Below are 23,451 nucleotides of genomic sequence, written 5' to 3' on the forward strand. Positions count from 1 at the left end.
CAATTACCAAAAAAGGATCGACGATAGCGCAAAATGGTTACGCGTACCTCGTTTTTCGTAATTCCAACAATATTCAAACAGTTTTTTCAATGATGCCTGTTTTACTGAATTTTTCTAGTTACTATAAAGAATGAATCTTTCTCAGTGCAGAACATTTGATACATCTCACGGAACTAAAATATAAGTTAGCTAACTTTTGGGCTTATAAGCGCAGTATTGAAAAGACATAATCATCGATTATGTAATCTAGGCACAACCGAGAACAGTGGCTTTGACTTACCGGATATGCAGCGGACCACTGCAGCTGTCTTGCAACCACATTAGAAAGTATAATAATGCTTATGTTTTATAGATATCTCGCAGAGAACATGTGGCGCAAGGTGGAGGGAGAATGCAGCCTGCTGTGCAGTTTTGCATACGATTCGTACGCGATAGTCAACTTGATTATGCCCCTTCGTGTTTCATGTTCTATCTTCTTCAACTCCCTCTAAGCTGTTCAACGCCAAACTTTCAACGTTTACTATCGTACTTCCAGCGCCGGCCATCTTTCTATGATGCATTAAGCCTTGAAATAGCAAAGCTTCGGATACTCTTATCGAATTGAAGTGAACTTGATGTTAGATCTTTTATACGCGTGATCGCAAAATCATCACGCATCAAGGTTCCAATTCGAACGGCTTACCACTCGGTCCACCATTCTTCACCTAGCAATCTTTGACTAGACTTCCAATTCATCTGCTATTTTTACATTTCATTGAACGTTTTATATATTTTTTTTACAAGTCTACAACCGGAGGTCTAGAAAATCATGAAACAAGGTACAAACTGCCATTAATGAACATAAGGGCCAGCTGATATTTTACAGATTATCCCCATTTATCACGTAGTATAATATTTCAGAATAGTAAACAAACATATTATTTTTTATGACAGATGGCTGGATAAAAGTTAGTGAAAACGGCCGTGTACAAGACACGTATATATTCGTTATTTTGGCTCATTGCAAATTGTTTTCGGGCGATTTTCATCTGCTCAAAGACAATGGTCTATCTTGAATCGTCAACGAAAACAGGCTGAACAAATAATTGAGCTCCGACATGCCATCATCGAAAAAACAATGCTCAGAATGATATTGTTAAGAGAAACAGAAATACGAGGCTGTATTTATTCAATTTGCGATGGACAAGTCACGTGGAACTCCGCGTCGTGTATATTAGACATCACGCAGCTGGCGTACATAGAAGATGTAACCAGTACTGTAGCAAGTGAAGTCGCTCAAATACGTGTACGATTTTTCGCATAAAACCATTCTCCTACGATTTTCAACAACACTAGAACAACGAAATACAAAGTAATAATAAAAAAAAAAGAAAAAAAAAAGAAAAAAGAAGGAACCTTTTCACGAAACAAAGTAAAGTATACAATTTATATGTGATTCGTGTTTAGTGATCGAATTAAAGTATTATAAATTTTAACAGTAACGTACGTATGACTAAAAAAAAAAGAAAATAAAATAAAACTACTTGATATCAATTCCAAGGAAAAGTTCATCGTGTCTCAGGTGAGTCAAACCGATATCTGTGAACAGTGGCTAAAAGAGTTTGAATAATGTAGTTGGGGGTCAGGATGACATAATTTTAATATTTGTTTTTTCGCATGACATGCCACTGTTCCGAAAGACCTTGATTCGGCTGCGAATGTACGATGAAGTAACTGCTGAACTAACGGCGAGTTACTGTTGGAAATGGAAATTGCATTCCGTTGAAGTTGGATAAAATATTGTTTTAACATTCGTCGTGAATATCAAGTACAGAACAGAGCCGGTACTTGGACTGGCATCTAGTTGAACGGGTTCAAGCGGTTAAACACAGTACGGGGATAGTCTAGTTCGAGCGAAAGAAGGCCTACCACGAGTGAGTCTGCTAACTTATCAAGTGGGTAAACACGCGTCACTCAACAACGGTTCATATTTGGATCATGTTTGAAATCGAAATTCGGTATTCGTTAAAAAAAAGTGTGAAGCAAAATTGATATATCGACTGGTATAATCCAGTAACACTACAAAAATTATTCTACGCTTCAACGCTGCTCTGAATTTTTTGTTTAAAAATGACATAACATCGTTCGAAAATTTACCTACATTGGGAGTTTGTAAAATTTGACACAAGTGTCACACAAATTGCTCACTTCACCGTGAATAGGCAGTTGGACTTGTTCCGTATGCAAGCTGCTAGTTTTAAATGTATTCGGTACAGTAGTATTTAAACGTTGACATGTTGCACCGAAAACCAACGTTTTCACGCATATCCATGTAATGCTACAGATCCTGCTTGTCCTCATTAAGATTGCAGGTCGTGACAATGATGATTGATTTATCTGGGTATTTATTGTGAATCCATAGGATGAAGAGTTTATTGATACTGCAGTGCCTGGTAGGCCTGAGAGTTGTGTCGGGTCTGCAAGATGAGACAATAACAATGCCCGATGATGATTCGAACGAAGAGTTCATCGAAGCGTTGAGTGATTCTTCTACGCAGCAAAAAAGTTCGCAGAGCGAACATGTAAACGATAAAGACGTCAGCCATGGCACGGTACAGGAAGATTCTGGAAAAAAAGAAGTCACAACGATTCACGAATCTGACAAAACTGCATCGCACGATGAACACAATGCGAAAAACGGTCCTCATGAAAAGTTAGTGGTGATAATACTCGGCGAAGAGATCCTTCTGCCTGTAGAAGAACACGCTAAAGATGTGCACGCGGAACCGGTGATTCCGCTGGAAGAGTACATTGAGGCGATCCAAGACTTTTATACCAACCCAATCGGAGAAGGATCGGGAACCTCGCATTTCACTGAAGCTCCAGAAGTAATTAAAAACTCCAGTACGCTTCCAGCCAAACAGGGCACGGACAATAAGGCTGAAGCAGTAGAGAAAAAGAATTCTACGTCAGAGAAGAGCAAACTTTCAGAAAGTGGCCCCATGATTGCAGGTGAGAATGCAAGCCTTCTTCACATGACGATGATATTTTAGCAATTCATCGCCGATACATACTTCGACTAATTTTACACATGAGCAATATATTAGAATCGGAATAAATTTCTTTCAGAAAATGACAAAGTGTCACAAAATGGCACGGCTTCATCTACGAAAAATGATACTCAGGCACCAGCTGATCACTCGTCTTCGAAGAACAATGAATCGGTTAAAGATGATCACAATAAGTCGGAAAGCAGTAGTCAGATCGAAGTATTGACTGTTATTCCTCTCGGTAGTGATGGTGATGATGACACTGGCGATGATTCATTTGCCGAGGATTTCAAGTTATACGAAGACGGGACCGTTTCAAGCCTAGAACTTTTAACCGAAGACCATGCTGATTTGGATGTTTGGCCGTCGGATAGTTTGTCCTCTTTTGAAGAATACTACAATTTCGACACTTAACGTGCGATTCGACGTTCGAGTGGCTTGTAGATCAATTACATAACACCCGTGACGTTTTAGAGTAATGATAAGAGTACCCAACATTTATCGTACTATCTACTAATCAGCGTGATCTTTCACATTTGTATTCCTACTTTGTAAATAAATGATCGAATTCGCAGCAACACGCTGTCGGTGCGGTACAAAACTCGGGTATTACAGGTGATAGCCCTTTACTTTATGTGAGAAAAGGAAACTCGGGGAAACTTGATGGATTTATAATTAAACATACGGACAATGAATTCGAAATAATTTCATTACGTTATTTCGTACATGCCGTGAGTAGAAATTAATTTGATGCATGTGCTCGTGATTATGCAGTTCAATTATCTCACAGATATTCGGCAAGCGATTATAATTGGCGGTTGATTGAAGAAAACTATCGTTCTCTCATGCGCGAAGCACTTAATTTTACTCGTTAACGACAATTTGCATGTACGACCTTCTTTACGCATTCGTGTACATGCAGTTAAACAAACATTAAATTAATTATCACGTGCTTCCGGAAAGATGTGTGCTGGGTCACCCTTCTCTTTCATATTTACGTGCTGTCCCGACTCACGGCCACCCTCTCCATTCTATTTTCGTACCGTAAACGATGTCATCTTCACCTTCCGTATAATATATAAAACTATACCGTAGCATATTTTGTTTGTTATGCGGATAATTTGAGTATTTGGACAAAGTTAACGCACGACTCGATTGGTTTACCTGAAACACGCCAACCCGCAAGCAATAACCACGATTCACGATCATTGGACGTACTCTTGAACGTTAGGTACAAAGTACAGTTGGATTTGATCGCCTTTGAGTGAATATGTGTAAGTCGGATATATAAGTTCCATAAGTATGAAGACCATGTGCGATCAATAACTGATGACAGACAAGCTGATATGATTATCAGAATGCTTCGGTAATATCGTTGTCATAGACAGTCCGAGAAAATGAAACCTTTCATCGAATAGTCAAGTATTATGCGAGCAGATCAGCAGCGTCTCTCTCGTTGGTTAAAAATGTACAAAATCAAGCGAAGTTCGTGACCCTGGAATGCGGGCTAGTCAATTCACGAAATTGGAGATAGCAATAAATGCTTTGCTAATTACATACTTTTGCGAATGCCTGGGCAAAGGAGTTAGTTGATAAGGGTCGAGCCCCGGAACAAATTGGCTGCATTCATGGGGGCAGGAGAGAGATGGATGGGGAGAAATGCCGGGATGAGAAAAATTCATCCCTTATCTGCTCGCGTTACGCAACCTTACAAGTTTTTCACCTGGATACCGTCATGAGCTTGAATTTCACCAAAGTGCCGAAAGCAGATATAGACGCAGTTTTCGAAAGGGTTCGGAATGCTGGTTATACATGCGGCCGCGAGACTACCCTCATCAGGACTGCAGACGCTGCTTCGCTACCAGAGGTTAGTACTCCTCAAATATTTACACTATAGTATGGGAGTGGCAAGGGATCCTCACTAGTAGCCTGATACCTGCAGGAGAACGCGTGTAAAATACCCCCCGTTCTTCGGTGTTTAATTATTTAAGACCGAGCGTCTCTCCGAGGACCGTTTCCAGCGATTATGTGAAATAGAATTTTACGCCAGTGTGGAATCCAGGATCCGAACAGGTTTAGCAGCATCCCCTACTTGTTACGATTAACGGGGATATTTCCAACCTTTCGTTCGAGAAATTTTATCAATGAAAGTTATGCAAGAGACGTTAAAGTTCAAAAGCTTTCCGTTTGCCTTTCTCGAGCGAGATAAGACAACGTCAACGTGATCTTGTCGATGGATTTGTAGAACAGTCGGAGAAAAGACGGCTGAGCAAAAATTTCTCCCTTGAAGGATGGTGAATTTTTACTTTTTTTAGAGTGAAATGAAAGATTCATATTTGATATGCGCGGCAAGAATTAAATAATTATCTTCGGAGTCGTCGTTAATTGAAGCGATGGTTACCGGAGAGACGCATTCACGTGTACTCAAATCTTTCCTAGCAGGGTTCAGTAATTCAAAGAGGTATATACGTGAGTACATACAATACGTTGATTGCAAAGATCAAAGGTTTGAGCTGCAGCCGTAGCCAAAGCCTTGCGAATCAGCTAACCGTGCGAAAAACGGGCACAGCGCACAACCGTGAGCTTTTGTTAAACAAACATAGGAACAAAAGTAAATAAAAAAAAAAAAAATCTTCTGCCAATTCAGGAGTGAACTTTTCTCGGTATATAGAATGTATGTAAATACATTCATGGATGCAGGTAGCTGTATGTATGCACGTATATCCTCGACGTGACGAACGGTACGGGGGCGTAATTCTCTACTTTGTCGAATTGAATCCAACAATAAGAACGCGGAGGATGGAGATTGAAATCATCTCGTAAACTTTTCTACGAGGGTAAGTATGGCCAAACTGAATTCTGTAGTTCTTATCTCCTTTCGCGCTTTACGTATTCTCATACTGTTCTTGTAGATCCAGAACTTAATCGATCTTTCAACTTTCCCAATATGATCCCGCAAAGCGTTACAAGGTTTTCAATCCTATGTATAGCGTGACTTGCGATAAGTTTTATTTTCTCTTCAGCATTTGTTAAACTTGGGTTATAGCCAAGTGAATGTCGTTTATTTTCCGAAAAAATACCACTTGAAACCTTTGTGGAATATCGAGACAATGACTCATGGAAATGATTGAAAACTCGTCAGAATAAAGTTAAATATGTGTAACAGCATAAAAGTATCGATATTTATCACTGTTTCCAACTGTGGGAAATTACACAATCAAACAACTTTAATTCGTTGGTCAAAGCTTACGGTATTAAAAAGACACTGTTGCGATTGTTGACTAAGTGAATTATGCATAAACTAATCAGTTTTATTACGTGTACTTATTTTACTTGTATGTACTTGTAAGTACTTGAATATTGTTTTGCTGGATCTGTAAAGTTCATTAAAACATACGTATAAAGAGTTAAAGTTCCTATTTTTTGTCTCAGATCTCATGATTTTGGGTGAACAATGACATAAACTACTGTTTCGGAATGAGATTTTGATATCAAAAGGTCCGACGGATCCCAAAACTCTTGCGAATACATGAAAGGTACCGTAAGGCTGTTCCCGCTGTTCTGTGTCCCAATTCCAACTCGTCTCATTGTCAGATAGAGAATATACCCTGTATATAGCTCAGACGGAGATACCGAGACTATAACCGATCAGATTTTGGAAACGATCGGTCGAACAGTGTTCAATTTATTCGAAGAACAACATTAAACAAGAATTAAGAATGACATTTTGAGAATGGCGGACCGGATTTCATTGATTTTGGTCTTAATCGAAGTCGGTTTTCTCAGATTAGAACTGATTTAAATTAGTACTTCGTCAATCAGCTCGAAATACATCGCGCGGGAAGTTTTTAGGCTGGCCCGTCAGGATCAGCCAAACAGACCACTTTTTTTCACCGCTTCTCCGTCGCTTCAGAAAATCGCGTCTGAATATTATGGCAAAAACTTTTTTTGATTGCTTGAGAATATTTTGATAGGTTCTTTCCAGAATTCATCTCTAGAAATTGTTACTTCATTAATGTCCACTTGAAGTAGCAAAAAGTTACTACATTCCGATCCTGCGATATATTTCGACGATTCGAAGGCGCACTAGTTCGTATAAATCTTCCAGCCTTACGACGCAAACTCTCAGGCATGCGAACACTCGAGAAATTTTCCCACGCGAAGACGGGCATGACGATATGATTCCGATCAAACATTTCGATTAATAATTCTATTGTAACACGGGCATCAATCGATCTCTGCGGTCGGCGAAGCTTCGGGGTCGTTCGCTCGCCCCCGGGAAAGCTCGTCGCCTGGGGGGCGGAGCGTGCGGAGTTCAAGTCGAGCTTTCTCTATTCGGCAAACGGCGCCCGAGAAGCGCGTCAGATCGCGAATCCGCGTGCCGTCGTCTCGAATTACCTTCGGTTCTCGTAAGGGTGACTTCGTGCCGGGTTACACTCTACACGTGCAAGTTCGAGAAGCGAGTACCGTCGATATTTTCTCCCTCTACGAGAGGTTCGGGAATTTTTTTTGGTCAGCATCGTTATTGCAAGACACGAAATTTCGGGGTTCGGATGACTAAAAAGTTTTATGAAATTCGAGTATAAAGTTGGCATTTCCTGAATATCCAATGCGTGGAATGTCGTTCGCCGAAGTTAGTGAGTTGACGAAAACAAACCGGTAAACAATCGCCAATTACTCTGTGGATGTGGCTGCCGTTGAATCGGAGGCATTTACACGCGATTACGAGTTGGAATTAAAACAAAACGACTGTCCGCGCATACTTCGGTGATTCGGTTGAAATAATACGTTCGAAGGTCGCGCGACACAAGTTGACCGTTCAAGTTACGACGCGTAATTAAGCGGCATTGCTGAAGGGGGTGTTTAAACCGAACAGTCTGCAGTGATCAGCGTGGTTTCAAATAGTGATACAGTGCGCGAATCGGTGCTGCTTGTGTAGGTCGTGAATCGTTTACGCGAAAGGGTGGGAACGGAATGTCAGTGTGGTCGCCGGAAAATAGGAACTCGAATCTATGAACACCGTTAATTGAATCCAACGGTAAATCAGTTCGGTATTAATTGGAACACCGTAACTGAATCTGTTGCTCGAGGCTCGCCGCTATGACTCTTTGGAAGAGAAATTCGTGAATTATCGGTGCGCGGTACACGATTTCGATTGAAATTGATATTCCCGACAGAATGATGCTCCGTTGTTGTTCATTGCCGGCGTGTTGATACGCCAAGGGTAAAAGTTGGCACCGAGGACGAGGAATAGAATCGATTCCAGCATAAGGATATACGGATTCGTGATAAACATCAGTCGAGTGGGTCAGGTGTAAATACCTGAAGCCATCGCGTCAGGTGAAGGAAGGACACTGTGTGATGTATTTTCAAGTGCGAAACTCATGTGTAAATTAGTGATTGGAGAGTTCGGAGATTTCCATACGATTCTGTAACGCGCTAATGGTGAGTCAAATCTTATTCTCTTTCTATAGATTCGTCATTTTCGTCAGTTTCCAAGGGTGTAGCCACAATGTGATCGGTGAATTGTGCGGTGACGAAGTATTGCGCAGCCAATCTTGACGGTATTGAAATAATTGCGAACCGCAATTGGCGAGTCAATGTTAAAAGTACCCTTTAAACACGAAGTGCACGTCGTGAAACGGTGAGTTTCTCCAAATAGTGGCAGCAATTACACTCTCACGCCAGGGGCCAAGACTCTCGATCCAAAAGTTTCCGTGTACTAGATTATGTGCCGGAGTTGAAACCCGCTGTGGGATTTTCCGGTACATCGCACGCTGTAAATCCCTTCAAGATTCAGCGGTGGACCTACCTACCTAATTTCATACTCGAGATAGAACAACGCTGGTTTAACTGAAACAATTACGGTTTCCAATTACGAGACACGCGTGCGTTTACGCCGTAGGCTCGACGAGGACTTGGGTCCCGATGAACGTCGTGCAGTATAGTAGGCACTGAGAAAGTTCTTCATGCGTTTTGGGCTTGTCTTCCCTCGAGTTACCCGAATTTCAGTATCAAAAATTCATTCCTGCTTTTTGCTTTGATCACGAGGCGCAGAAAGGAAATGCGATGAAAATTGGAAACGGTAGACGTCCGTGTCGAAGGACGACGCTTACCATGAACAAGTAAGGTCCTGCGAAGGCGGGATCGAAATTCGCCACTTACTCAGCCATCCAATATTCATTATTTCACGTAGATATTCTCGGGTGGAGCCCTCTCCAAGTTGTTCGGCCCCTTTCGATCGAGGGATGGTTTCAAATTGCATCAGAAAAGGTTGCGCTGCCAGTATTATAACCGATATAAGCGAGGGCATGAGTTATTTTCGAAAAATGATGCTCGCATTACCATTCGCCTCTCGACGTAGCTTGCTACTTCGGTATGTGAATACAAATTTTCACTGTAAACTACAGTCTTAACATCTTTTTCACCGAGTCGCATACACATGTGTTATATTGAGAATTTTTTATGCACAGCTTCAAGCATCCGCGTAGTGCGCAGCGTAAATCTAAAGAGATTCGCGACTTATTTTCGAGCAGCGGCTGAGAGTCATTTCAAACTTTGGCAATAAAATCTCTCAAGGTTACTTCTATGATTCCATTTACTATACTTCAATGTTATAGTGGAGAATATGGGCGAGTGTCTTATCTAAAAAGAAATTCGGTGTTTTTCCATTTCAATGCAAGGGCTCAGTGTGCATCAACCACGTTTATCTATTGTCAGATTTTCACTCCAATCACAAACTAGATGTGAGAATAAAAATTTGTTGAATTAATCTGTCTAATTGTTGATAATGCAAGATCACTAGCAAAATTCACAGTTTCATAGGTTTCTGAAATTTTAGAACTCATAGAAAAATTGATTTACCTGTAATAATCAACTGTACACTTCTGATCCTAGAATATTTTCAAACACCAACTACGCCTTCGAACGATTTACACTCACAAAAATTTGTCATAAAATGATCTCGGAAGTCTATGGTATCTTCACTAACAATAAATAGATCGATACTACTTGATTAATACTTTGCATACTTCATTTTCCTCTGAGGTACGATGAAAGATGTTCCGGTCAAAGAAATGGAATTGATTCTAAGGTTTGAACTACAATTTTCTGGCACGCTGAGTCTTGAGTGTATAGGAAAGGTGCGACCTCACGACGACTTTCAGAACTTGAAGAACTTTAAGTGTTTCAGGAAGCAATTTTTTACGATCAGAGTTACCGGAAAGACCGAGGGCTGCTCTCAACACTTTTTCACCGTAAGAAATCCTCGATCACTTCGAATAATTTTGCTCGAAAGTTATCCCGATCAAACTGCGACCTCAAGTAGCAAACACGACAAGGTCTAATTGCGTTGCATCAAAGTGTGCGTGACCGCGAAAATTATCAAACCTCGAGGGTCGGCCAGGTATTGGCGCGATCCCGCGAGGCCTGTAATTCGAGGCGCCTTCGAGAGTCCGGAAACCAATTTCATCTATTTCCACCAACATCCGAACCTCACGATCTCGGATCTGGTCGATACTCTTTCGTATTATATATATAATTACCTTGAATCCAAAATATCTCTGACTTTCCATTAGTCATAATTTCCGGGTGGGAAAAACATTCCGGTGTATCCCAAGAACATTTCTGAAGTTCAACAATATTTTCTCGTCTTTCCTTTTCAGTGTATCCATGAAATACAATCTTAAATATTCAGCAATCCGCATGGCTGCATTCATCTTCAAACTCGAATCGTGATTTCACCAACCCAAAATATGGCACATTTCATGGTCACGTAGTAGGTCAATTAACCGAAATGATATCCGGCACTTGGACCACAACCCAAGCACGATATCGTTTCATCGAAGGTTTGCGGTTGTTATCTGACGAGCAGCTTTAGGGAGGGTGGATCAAGGGATAGCCGTCTATCGAAATTAATTTCGTTGGGTAACGACGCCTCGTCCCGGATCGTGAATTCTCGAAGGGAATACGGCGAAGCACTAACAGCATCGTACGCGACAAAGAATGCGTAGAATCCCCTTCAAAAAACGGCGATTCCGGGGCTAATTCCTCGTGCACGAAGGGAGAGGGGGAATAAATATTTGCACTCCTTGTTGGAGCTTCGCGTTCGTTTATGGTGAGGCGATGGGGGCGCCAACTTTCATCCCCGTGAATTTCGAAAGTTCAAATATATGAAGCTGGGGGTGACATGTGAGAGCTTAGAGAAGAGCGGGGAACATTTACATATGTAAAATGTATGTAACCCACCGGCCTGCTTCGCTTTATCGTTAGAGATACAGCGGGACTTAATCCCATATCAATACCGACTTGAGTGACACTCGAAGGCATTCGATTTCGACCCATTGAAATTGAAGTATCCGGGTTATATTGAAAATTCTGTCGAAAATTATCCGATCCGCTTTTGCAAACAGAATCGGCCGGTTCTGCGGCACGTTCTCGCATCGAGTATTTCCCAGTATTTTCATCAAAAACAACCCGAAATATTATACGTTCAGCCCGTATGGCGTACCCTAAGGAATTTCCAGTTGTGGTTACTGCACGGTACTTTAGAGTTTGAATTTTTTACCATAGCCGGAAAATAAAGTTCTGGGTAAAAAATTGAAGTGTGTTTTTTAACTTTCAGTAGAAATTCGTTACGTTTTGCTATTATTTTTTTAGATTATGGTTGCTCCTATTACATTATTTTCAACAAATTAATTTGATAATAATTTGTTGTGGGTTGAACATTACATTGACGGTGACGTTTTATTTCGTTTAAAGAATTTATAGCAAATTCAACGAACAGATTTAATATTGCGATATAAAGAAAATGTAGTATTGACAATTATAATCATACTTACTACCACATTTTTGTGATTCTAATAATATTTTAACAATTATTGCTATGATATCGAATTTACTAGTATTTTAACGAATGAAATCGTTCTCAGTACGGAGAGGATAAGCACCGAAGGTTTTGTTTTTGCAATGGCATAAATTTTGGGTGATAATTACGGTCATCACAGTTGCCATAAACGGTAACAGAAACCGTAAAGGATATTATATAAAACGCGATAGATGATTTGAGTTCGATAATGTGGCGTATTTTGCAGTTTGTTATAAACAATTGCCACTTACGTATTCTTGGTACTCTTCACTATTTACGAGAAAGTTATCCATCTTTCCTTCACAGCGAATTATTGGAAACACAAAAACAAGCCTTTTAGAAAATTTAACCATGACGGTTCAAACTGTAATTCCAATATAATAATTTCAAAGGTCATCTTTATAGAACAGCAAACTTCTCTCAGACATCAAAATCAGGCTGATTAGCTCGTTTTATTCAATATTAAAGCGAGTTCCATTTCGTATAATTTTCAAGTAACTATAGGTTACAGAAAAATGTTGACAAGGGTCGACATAGATTACATTCAGTATGTTATAAAGTCACTGAAAAATTTTGAGATAATTTTTAGGAAGGTAGTTTGAAAATTGGTGTAAAATGGCTCATTCGTATAGGAGGAAATTGTTACCAGAAAATTATTCATCAATTCTTCATTAACAGACGGTTTTGTGACATTTGTCAGGTAAAATTTTCATCCGCGTGTCGATAAAAGTCTAAAGAATTGTAAAATCTTGTTCCTCTTCAATTTGCGATCCAAGCATTTATGCATATGCGAAAGATAAATGAATTCTTTTGATGGAAAACTCGGTTTTTTAGGCTGACTTCAGTAATGCCGTTTAAGTGATTGAGAATTTGAATTTTCGTCCCGTTTTTTTCCAGAAGTTTAAACGCAACTGGAGATTTTTGCCTCAATATTATAGTTCTCAGCGACATGACAGAGTGGCAGTAATTAATTTCAGACAGCTTGTAGCTGGGGAAATTTCTGAAAATAAACGGCGATAGTTCGTCAAAGTCTTGCTCTTGGAGAGAAAATCGGAGGGAGCGAACGAAGGCCGTTGAGAAGCACAGGAATAATAAATCTTAAAAATAAATGCGCTTTCCGTTCGTTCTTTCTTTTCTTTCGGTTTTTTTTCACGCCTCGTATTTTTTTCCACCTTTCTTTCTTCGGTTTTTATATAGGCAGGAGGTATAATATGCAGATTTTAGCACCACACTACAAGCAACGCACACACCCAAACACGATCAATATTTAGCGTTACCCTGAAAATTCACAGATTCGTACGTACAGAAACGCGAAATAGAAGGCTCGTGTATGCTTGCAGGGATTTCAATATAAAATGCCGGATTGTCTGAGAGTTTTCGAATTTCACCGAACTCACAAAAACACATTTGTCATCCAAGAATTTACGTACGTCTATAAATATGCCCGCGATGAGTTTTCTTCCATAACAATAATAAGAATAAAGTAATTATTCATCCACGGGTTTTTCCTCGTTCAACATCTTGGATCTATGCTGGGTCGAACTCCAACAAATCTCAGAGCGATCGTTTAGTCTCCAATTTATAACTAATTGTAAACCAAATCACAGGCAATATTCGTACTTTCACATCCAAGCTCTTCCTGCAATTACAAGTTTTTGGAAAAAGTTTTAAAAATAATTTTCGGCGAGATAAATCCTTAGCCTTCGATCGGCAGAGCCAGCAACTTTCTTGCCCAAAATTCAACTGGCAGAAAAATATTAATAACAAGTAGAAAAACGGGATTTCGAAATAATAACCGATCAGTCTGAGAAGTTTAAGTGATAAACCTTTGTCAGTAAAAAGTTTAGAGAGACGCACTCGTTATCGAGTGACAAAAAAGTTCGTTTTAGAAAGAAAATGTCGGATTGGCACATCGTAGACACGAAAAAGGTCGAACGGTACATTTCGGGAAATAGGTTGAAATTTTGCGAAAGAAAAGAGAAGCGTGCGTCCCCCGCTAATTTGCAAATAGTTCCCACCGGGTGTGATAAGTTTGTTTAATTTTCTCGTTTCTTGTCTCGACGATTCTCCGGGTTTCAGCTCTTCCACTTTGCTTCCGTCGTCTGTTTTTCTCGCTCTCCGCCCGCCGACCAATCGTCGAAAGCCACCGTTTCTCACCCAGGGAAGGAATGCGAACATCCCTCGCGTATAACTGATGAATATTCTAATCACGTTGTCCCCGGGAAAGGGAATAAAAACCATCCCGCGTTAGTTAATTTGATTGGCTCCCGTGTAACCTGTAGGAACCTTTAATTAAAAACACCGAATTTATCCGCTGGTTAACGCCGATCGAGCCTGCCTTGGCAGATGTAAGATTAATCGCGTATCGATCTTTCCAACTCCTTTCAAATTGTAATTCAAACTCGGTTTTTAAAACTGATTATCGCGGTGTGCATATTTCTTTGAAAAGTCCTCCGCACTGAATAAAATTTCGCATATTTTGTTACGATAACTTTTCCACTGAAATAGGTATCGTCACGATAACAGTTTGAATATTGTTGGAAGTACAGAAAAATTTAACGGGTACAGGTAACCGTCGAATCTAATGCAAATTATCAGTACTACATTTTTTGGTCATCGCAACGTTAAATCTGTATATTTCACTGGGATTTTTCAATAAAATTTACCGACGCACCAACATTGAGTAATCGCTATTAGTTACAAGAAGGTACAACCGAATTATCGCGATCGAAAAGAATACTAGATTTTCTAGTTACAGGTACAAGACTCATTTTTATTTTGGACCCAGAATTATATATTTCAGTTATTTGGTATTTGTGTAGTTGTATAGATTTTCCAAAAGTTCCCGTTTTTCATTAAATCTTCGTACTTTCGCGTTCGATGGTCGGATTTCAATTTATTTTCGAATACATCTGAAATTATCGCTATTTCATTACCGCCCCGTCACACTGTCGCGATTGTTAATTGTGCTCTCAGCTCGATTGACACGTTCGCTGAGTAATTAACAAAGTTTTATTTAATTACCCGGCTGTTGTGTTGCAAATTTTTGATCAATGAAAAGCCCATGCCTGGGCAAGCAGAAATTAAATCCCTCTCGATGTGAATTCGATATTCCGTAAAGTACGTCCTAATGCACAAAATGTTCGAAAATGGTTTGCACTCAGTATTTTAATATAGGCTCTGTCGAAAAAAATACTATTCATGTAGAGGTCGATAAGCAGTTTGAGTGCAAGAGCTCGCAAAAATACAACAATCACATATTTGGACTCGCGAGTTGCCGCAGATTCGACATTTACGCTTCGTGCGTACTTTAAATCGCGAGTAAAGGGTAAGATTGTTCAAATTTCACGAAAAAAATTCCAGAGGACGCAGAGACAAAGAGCGAAAATTTTTATCACGTGTAGGTAATTCAAGCCGAGCGCATATGCAAGAGACACGTGCAAATTCCGTAATTAATTCGTGCTTTGAAATGTTCCCAAGGTCGGGATTTGCCTGAAGAGAGTTTAATTAAAAATTGCAAGCCCTCAGATTTTCTTGCAGTGTTCCGTAATCGTCTTTTTCGGTTACCTAAACGCTGCTCAGAATACAGGGATGCTCGAAAATATGGAAATGCGTTAGCAATTAACCTTCTCCCTGCAAAACCGGAACACGTTCGGTCTCAGCTCGACTTAGGCAATCTCAGCCGATAGCTTAGCACAGAGTTAAGCGTAGGTCAAGTCGGTGCGACGTTAACTTGCGTTGGCTTAGGTTGGGTGGAGTAAGATTAGATCAGTCTCGGCTCCTGCCCCTTAGGCAGTGCAATAAAAAATTTCATATCTCGGACCCACGTCAAGTCCGGAAAAATACAGGTGAAAATAATTTGTTCAACTATTCAGAGTTCAAAATCTCATAGTAACAGATTTGATGCGTTGAAAGTAACGCCAAACGAAGGTTGACGTTAAATTTTGTGTTTACTTTTTATATTGATTGTTGCAAAAAGTGTCGAACGCTGTTTTATAAGAATTTACACTGAAAAATAAAAATAAAAAAATTTGAGTATGTTGTGTATTTATTGAGCTTTTACGAGCCAGTTCAGAAATAGCAATCACGAAACTCTTAATTTTTTTCGTGAATAGCGATTAAGAAAAATCCGCTAAGAAAAATTTAATTTGCTACGGTTTATAGAAAATTCTTGTAATATCTTTAGAAAAACAATTGAAATAGTATTGGAGTTACAGGAAAATGTCGTAAAAGTAACAATTCAGTTTGATTATCTAGTTATTAATACTATATTATTTATAAAATTCATTTTTTACTCACAGAGAAGGATTTTTTTTAGTTACGGTTAAAAAAATAAACATATTCCAGGTATGCATGGTAAACGCAACTGGAAATTTTGCTATGTGTAGCAGCTGATCCGCGTTCACGATTCCGTGAAATTTCAATTCAAGTTTTAAAGTTCCTTGCAATATGTTATCAGGACGGGATGGAGGAAGTTTTTATCAAAGATCTCCGCCATTATTGCTCTTCATGTAACTAAAAACACGAATCGGCTGAGAAATATTCGAAGCAGCATGAAACTGTCACTCGAGGATTCAATGCCTTTACCCACCATGTGGGTTAAAACGCGAAAAGGATAGGGAGGAAAGTTAATGCGTCGATAAGAATTTCGAGGGTAAGAAATTCAACGCGTGTGAAATGGCAATTCGGTGGCCTATATAAAATCAGATACCATGAGATATCAATCCTTGCGATTTTCTTTCGCAATTTAATCTCCGGCGCGTGTGTAATCAAAAACATTTTCGAATCCAGTCGAGGGTGAAAATGCAGAAGGATTAGAGACTGGAGGTATAGCAATATGAAATTTTCAAAAACGCAAGATTCTACTCTACAAACCGTCGAACAGTAAATTCTGACAATTCCAAATTTTGGTTTTTCGACACTTCGACTTTACAAATTGGAGGACTCGATGAAATAGGGGGAAATCGCGTCTTTGAAAATTCGATATCGTGGTTTCTATATTTCGATTATACCGCGATCTTTCGAATTCCACGACCCTTACATTTCTCGTCACAGAAATCGGGTGACAGGAATCGTGAAAACGGGAGCGCGAAAGGGCGACGAGCTTTTCTCTGGGGTGCCGTCGGCGCCCGCGGCGACAAACAGGGGCTGAAAACACACGATCATTGTAGTTCCTCGTCGGAGGTAGAGACTGCGGTTGACACTGTCCGCGTAATCATCGCCGCGACACTTCCGACAAGCTGCCGGTGGCTTCAACCCGCGGGAGACAAAGCGAGCACCTCTTTTCACCCTCGGTTACGCGGGGTAACAAGGCGCCTCCTTAAATCCTTAAGCAGGTAACTTACTTGCAGGTGAACCAGACCGTGAATTTCTCTCGCGCTCCTCGTCGAGTCTACAATAATTATTGAAACGAGTGTTCCTCGGGGTTTTTACCCAGTTGTTACTCGTCCTGAAAAGTCCGTGATTCGTACTTCTTTCTCCGAATTCGTGCCTAGTGCGAAGTTCAGATCAATGAAGCCAGGTTGTCACGCATCTTCAGCAGCCAAAGGCTTCCGCAAAGTTTTCAACGTTTTATTCCTCACACGCACTCACAGAGATTGCTTTTACTAAAAAACTAAAGAGAGCCCTTTGGGTTTGATTACTGCAGACTGCCCATCAAACTACATCGACTTCCCTTCAACTGATGCTCAATTAATCAACTTCCTCCTAATTCTTTGAGCGGCTAACTCCGTCTCGGGAGGACGATACAGTCAGACTTTACCGACCGAGTGAAATTTTACTCTTTTTTTTTTTACTATGCTGCAAAGCGTACTCAGCACTGATGTGAAAATGCAGCAGTCAGCGTAATCCGGGTGAACAATTATCGAAAAATCGAGTAGATCCCGTTAAACCGGGTCAATCAGCTTCACTGTTGACTCGGAATCCACTGTGTCAACTCCTCGACACGACCTTCTATTTGAACGGAGGGGAAATAATGACAAATCATTACGGTTTCGTGGTTTTCTACTGCGCGCACTCCGTTCTCGCTGAAGGTTTCTCGGGTACGTGAAAATTAAAATCATCGGGATGAAGTTACGAGCAAAGATTTTAAATACCTAATTCTTTGAGTTCCAACCGGCCTCCAGTGCATACCAATACGAATACAATGGAGCAGTAAATCGAAGCGTAAAGAAGAGTCGTCGAAGCAAAATATCCATCCTCTCGCAGTACGTTCTAAAAGATGATCGTATCGATCACGCGAAGAAAAATATAACCCGGGGGGGAAAGTAAGCCGAAAATTAATTGTTCGAAGTGCAAGACACGGTTTCTCCGAGCCCCGTTGTACCAAAGTGGAAAACAGTGTTTGTTCAGAGATACGGCAAAGTAAGCAGACCCCGTACATACTTGTTAATATCATTGTTATCATTTTGCTCGTTTCGGCTGACTGTGAGGAGTCTTGCAGAACACACTGACGTTTCGGGCGAATAACGTTGTACCGGATGAATTAAGAAGAGGAGAGAAAAGCCGAGCTGCTTGCACATGTTTCCAGCAGTCGATTGAGCGTCGGGATTTTTTCAGGTATTTCTCTAATTACGTGTTCTGACTCCAGAAGAAATAATTTCAAAGATAAATAAGCAACGATTAAGAGAGGTGGCGAATTCTACGACCTCGTGATAGACTTTGAAATGAATTTCTCAAATCAAAAACATCAATACATGCATTACTTGAATAATTAATTTCCTATTAAAGCTTTATTCTTTTTTGCACGAGGTATACCAACAGAAATAAATATCGAGACCATTTCCACGTGCTAAATTCAATCTGTATAATTTAGCCAGTTGTAACCGTAATTCAGTTGCCAGGTTGCCTGCAGGTTAATGAGTATGAATCTACTTTCCGACAGCTTTCATTTAGCAGATCTTCGTTTAAGGATCTGTTTGCAAGCGTGAATGCGATGGTACGAATTTACGTAGGTAACAAATGGAGGGTATAATAAGAAAGAGGTGAAATCTGTTGGTTTTTATGGTTATTTTTTTTTGTGACGCAGTAACGGCTCACCCTTGTTCCCCGGTAATAAAATCAAGTCAGCAAAGAGAGAGAAGGAGAGAGACAGAGAGAGAGAGAGAGAGAGAGAGAGAGAGAAAGCCCTACGTAGGTAGGAACGAAAAGTTCAAAAGTCGCACTTTAAATTGTACTAGCAATAAAACTCGCGGAAGTAGAAACGGCCGAACCAAAGCTCAAGATTCAGTTCGGGTCGCACCCAAACCCGAATCCCTGCAACCCCATCGCCACCCTCAATCTTCGTCGCTCGCCTCGACAGTGGTCCCTCTACATTTGTTTTCGCCTTTCTTTTTAAGCTCCGCGTTCGTTTACCGTCAACGGTTCCGCTCGTCCTCGAAAGCTCAGCAGCACGGAGAAGCGCGCCTCTAAACACTTTACGCGATTCCGTTTGACTCAGACGAGCGCAAATCGGTCGAAATTGTTTTTACATAATGTAAGCAAACATGTTTTTGAACTCGGCTCTCTCTTTCTCTCAAAGACGACGTCTGCTCTGTTGCTCGACAGAAGCGACTAACCGTACAGACTCTACCGCAAATAACTTTATCCTTTTGTTTTCCTCGATTATTCTCATTGTTTTCTTGTCTTTTGTATTCACTTTTTATTAACATTCTTATTTTTAGTCGCCGCAGTCACCAAACATTGTCACCAATATTACAGTAATCGTATTTTGGAACAGGCAGATGGATCTCCAGACAGTTTACTATTTCCGCGTGTGTTCGTACTCTGCATGGTTAGAAAAAAATGTCCCAGCAGGTTCACTCAAGTTTTTTGGTGGATTTGAACATATTTTAATGTACTACTAAGTGAAAAAAAAAGTATAAAGTACAAATTAAATGTTGACGTGACAATTTAAATGTCAAAACTACAATAATTTTTGTCACATTTACTAACAGGAATGTAACAAATAACACAAACATAAAGTCGACCTGCTGGCATATTATGTTTGATTAAATTTTTTTTACAGTTTAAAATAAGTGTCCCAGGGGCGTATTAATAAGACTGACAAACACTGGTGTACAGACTACATCCAAGGTACATCGCGCCGAAATGCCGTTGTTGTCTTGCCAAATGCGGTGCGAATGCCTGTCCAAGAAAGCAGAGTCAGACTCACCTGGTCTGGGTCTTTTCTCCTTTCCAAATGTGTGGAAATTCCCATTTGTCAGCCTAGCCTTTTCTTCGGAAATTATTTTAAACTGCACGATAAATGTAAAAACAGAATATTCCGGCACGCAGGGCCGAAGAGCCTGATACTCGTTACGTTATGCGGAAAAATGTCGATATCTATCGTCAGACACGGTTGAAGAAAATGTTGAGTCTTCGGTACGCGAAGAAACCGTAGGTAAAAACATTAAGTTCTGGATGACGAATGTTTGTTTGGAGAAGGGTTTCCGCCGCGGGTTTAACGGACAGTGATAGGTATTATATCGGATGAAACGCGATCTCGCCTAACGAATATTAATTGCAGCTGTGAAAATGATGATTGTATATAAAAGTCGGTTGCCTAAATGAGTTTGACGTTAGAATGGAAAGCCACGGCAGCTGGAAAGAATTGGACGGTGCAGAATGGAAAGACGGCAAAGGCAAAGATAAATTGAGATCAGAAGATGGATTTTAATTAAAAAACTTTATCTGCGCTCTGCTTCATTCAAACTGTCTTAAGATAGACTCGGAGTATGCCGTAGGCGGGTTATTAAGTGCCGGATAATTATATTATAAGATGTACTTATGAGGCCGTACTAAACCGTCGCGTTAAACACGAAAATTCGTACGTTTGGAGAATAAGTTTTGTCGAATAGTACGCTGTTGTGTGTAACAATGAAATCAAACCCAATGATAAAAATCGTGAACTAATAGTATATGGTATTACGAGTTTGGAAAATAAGCAATTTCAGATGGGTGTGAAGTTTGTTAAAGTGCTGCAATCGCTATTTATTCCATCATCTCTAGAGGAAAGTTTGATTTGAGAAGCACGGTAAGTATAACTGACAACGCGCAAAATTAGGGTTAGGTAACTTACGTTCAATTACACGGTGCGTAAATTTTAGTAATTTGGAAGTGCGCGGGCGCGCAAAGAAAAGTCCTAGCGTTTAAAATGCATCGTTTGAATTGTGCGCATGCGCCAACGCTGATTTACCGAACTGATGAAAAACGGGGCAATCTGCGCACGCTTCACAGAAAAGTGTTCCGCAAAAATTTTATTTCACTGGTGTCAGTACATTTATTTTTCCAATGTTTAAGCAGTGCACCTTGAGTCTTGTAAACGAGATAGTCGTTTCGGCAGGAAACACTTTGATGGGTCAGGAAAGGATGTATAATTGAGTGGTTATACCAGTAATTAGCACAACTAGGAGACGGTATCTCGAAACTTGAAGGGTAACTTGCGCCAACGGAATATAGAAGGAAACTACACGTGTACTCGGGCTGCGGGTAGAAATCCCGACAAATTAATTACTAACAAAGTGTGACAAGTCTGTCTGGCACAGGGAATTATTTTCGAATATAATTAACGTGCCGAATCAATCTCATCTGCTAACCGAACAAATATTCCGCACGAGAATTAATTAACAAATACGATAATAATTGCATGAGAGATGCGCAACTCTCGTCGTTATGGTAAATCGTTATCTCTTCACCGTATAATGACAATGTGGTTAAATTTTCGCTCGCGAACACGTCGAGTTCGTCTTGAATTGTTACAGCATTTGCCACTTTTGATCCTGTTTGTCAACTCACCTGAATAACGAAAATTGTATTCAAACGCTCGCCAAATTGCAGATGATCAGTTGTTTCTCAGTTTTCAACCTCAAACAGTTTTACACGTCTTCAATTATGTAAAATTGCAAAGCGAGTACAATTTTTTTTTACTAGCTATATGCATCGGAGGTAATTGAATGAGAGACGAAAAGGATCCTTGAATGAAAAGAGTCATTAATTTAATTTTTGTTTGATTGTATAATGTTGTAAGGTTTCACAAAACACTTTTTGCAGAACTATAAATTCGACAAAAATTAGTTTTCTAATAATAGCTCGATGAACGAAATTACTGTTTGCCGTAAGCGCATTCTATGAAATTTACGCAGAAAGATCTTTCCAAAAAGAACGAAATTCAAAAATAGGCAACCCAAGGAATTAGATTTAAAAAGTCGGAGAGTCAAAAAACAGTTAGCAGGAGAAGAAAAATTTCCTTTTCGTGTTTTATTCAAATTTCCAAATTAAATGCACGCTCGCTTTTGCACCAGAGTGAAAAATTTTGTTTCTTCTTTCACAAAAAATTTACTGCGCAGATTTCATCAAACAATTATATTACAATTACTGGAAACTTTATTTTCATTTCATGCGTTATGAAACTTTATAAATCTTGTTTTTCTACGATGCTCTGCGACGCACAAACGTGAAAATGAAAGTGAAAATTGCGGAGCGCATGGCCAGATTGTAATGGTCTGGAATGTCCCATATATAATGGGTCTCTAAATTCTGTACTTATCTTGTGTCCGGTGTCCACGTAGTAGAATGTTTTCGTTTAGGAGAACAAAACGAGGTACGATGCGAAGGGGACGCAAAGAGGGCCGAAGGACAACGAAAACGATGGAAGTTAGGTTCGTACGAATGAATTGAATAATTTAGCGGATGGGATGTAGGGATAATGCGCGTAAGCCCGAATGTGTCCCAAGAAAATCCTCGAGAAATCTAGGGACGGAAATGTATGGAATTGTACTTTTCGTCCAGCAAAGAAAGGTCAGACATACGCATGCGGTTTCACATTTTCCTTCTTTCATTCGGTGAACGAATGTATTACCAGACCTTGTACGTCATCTGGTTGTGCAAAATCTAATTTCGTCAATTTTTTCTTTTCATAATCCACTATTTCTCCACATTCAAGTTACCGGTAATATTACTCGGGCATCACGAAGCGTCATTTTATTTTTATCCGAACACGTGAAATGATTTCCGGAAAAAAATTGATGTCCAAATGAATTGAAGTAGCGATAATTTAGGGCTTGAAAAGCGACTACAATTGTTGCGATAGTTTCCACTGATTTCCAATCTCTTGCGATGTGAAAAACAGCGGAAAAAACTGGCTCGTAAACATGAACGTAACGTTCACAATCAGAGGATAAAGTGTATCTTTTCTTAGGTTGCGCTGATTTTATGAGACGAAGCACTTTCTAGTACCTCTCGTTATGACGATCGTAGAATCGAACGATACTACTACTCGTGTCTTGCCGCTGTGGCATGCTTATGGAACGAATACCGTCCGACGGAAGAAAAAATGTAATCGCCACTTTTATCGTTGCGCTGCTACGCCCGGCGTTACGTTTTTCTCGCATTATTACATTGACACAATATAATGACATTGATATAATGTTCACATCCTCACTTAAATCTCAACTCCTGATGATCTGGCCACACCACGAAAAGGTCAAGGATTCGAACCACGAAGACGATGAATTTATACAACTAATCCGAAAGCGTTTATCCTATTTCTATATTTTGAATTTCAAGCACCAGCCGACA

General features: G+C 40.0%; 2 protein-coding genes across 6 annotated transcripts in view; both read left to right on the top strand.

Annotated features, from left to right (window-relative positions):
• The first annotated feature begins 1,231 nt into the window (after nucleotides 1-1,231).
• On the top strand, nucleotides 1,232-3,630 carry LOC124177135. Of its 4 annotated transcripts, none has more exons than XM_046559179.1 (4): nucleotides 1,232-1,561; nucleotides 1,680-1,934; nucleotides 2,402-2,991; nucleotides 3,109-3,630. In XM_046559179.1, the coding sequence occupies exons 3-4, from the start codon at nucleotides 2,403-2,405 to the stop codon at nucleotides 3,441-3,443; spliced, it is 924 nt and encodes a 307-aa protein (XP_046415135.1). In that variant the 5' UTR covers nucleotides 1,232-1,561; nucleotides 1,680-1,934; nucleotide 2,402; the 3' UTR covers nucleotides 3,444-3,630. The 4 variants fall into 4 exon arrangements, with proteins under 4 accessions (XP_046415135.1, XP_046415132.1, XP_046415134.1 ...); XM_046559176.1 differs by having other exon boundaries at nucleotides 1,233-1,561; nucleotides 1,680-1,938; XM_046559178.1 differs by having other exon boundaries at nucleotides 1,233-1,561; nucleotides 1,680-1,913.
• A 3,755-nt stretch (nucleotides 3,631-7,385) lies between these two features.
• LOC124177680 (TWiK family of potassium channels protein 18-like) overlaps nucleotides 7,386-23,451 on the top strand; it is a 242,542-nt gene continuing 226,476 nt past the window's right edge. For both annotated transcript variants that reach the window (XM_046560318.1, XM_046560316.1), the window contains exon 1: nucleotides 7,386-8,474. The gene's annotated coding sequence lies outside the window, so the exon portion shown is untranslated. The remainder of the gene's footprint in view (nucleotides 8,475-23,451) is intronic.

The sequence above is a fragment of the Neodiprion fabricii genome, chromosome 3, assembly GCF_021155785.1.
Source record: "Neodiprion fabricii isolate iyNeoFabr1 chromosome 3, iyNeoFabr1.1, whole genome shotgun sequence".
Classification (NCBI taxonomy): domain Eukaryota; kingdom Metazoa; phylum Arthropoda; class Insecta; order Hymenoptera; family Diprionidae; genus Neodiprion; species Neodiprion fabricii.

Coding starts and splice junctions, on each gene's coding strand:
- LOC124177135 (XM_046559179.1), top strand. CDS start 2,403: ATGAAGAGTTTATTGATACTGCAGTGCCTGGTAGGCCTGAGAGTTGTG. Junction 2,992..3,108: donor AAGTGGCCCCATGATTGCAG/GTGAGAATGCAA, acceptor AATTTCTTTCAG/AAAATGACAAAGTGTCACAA.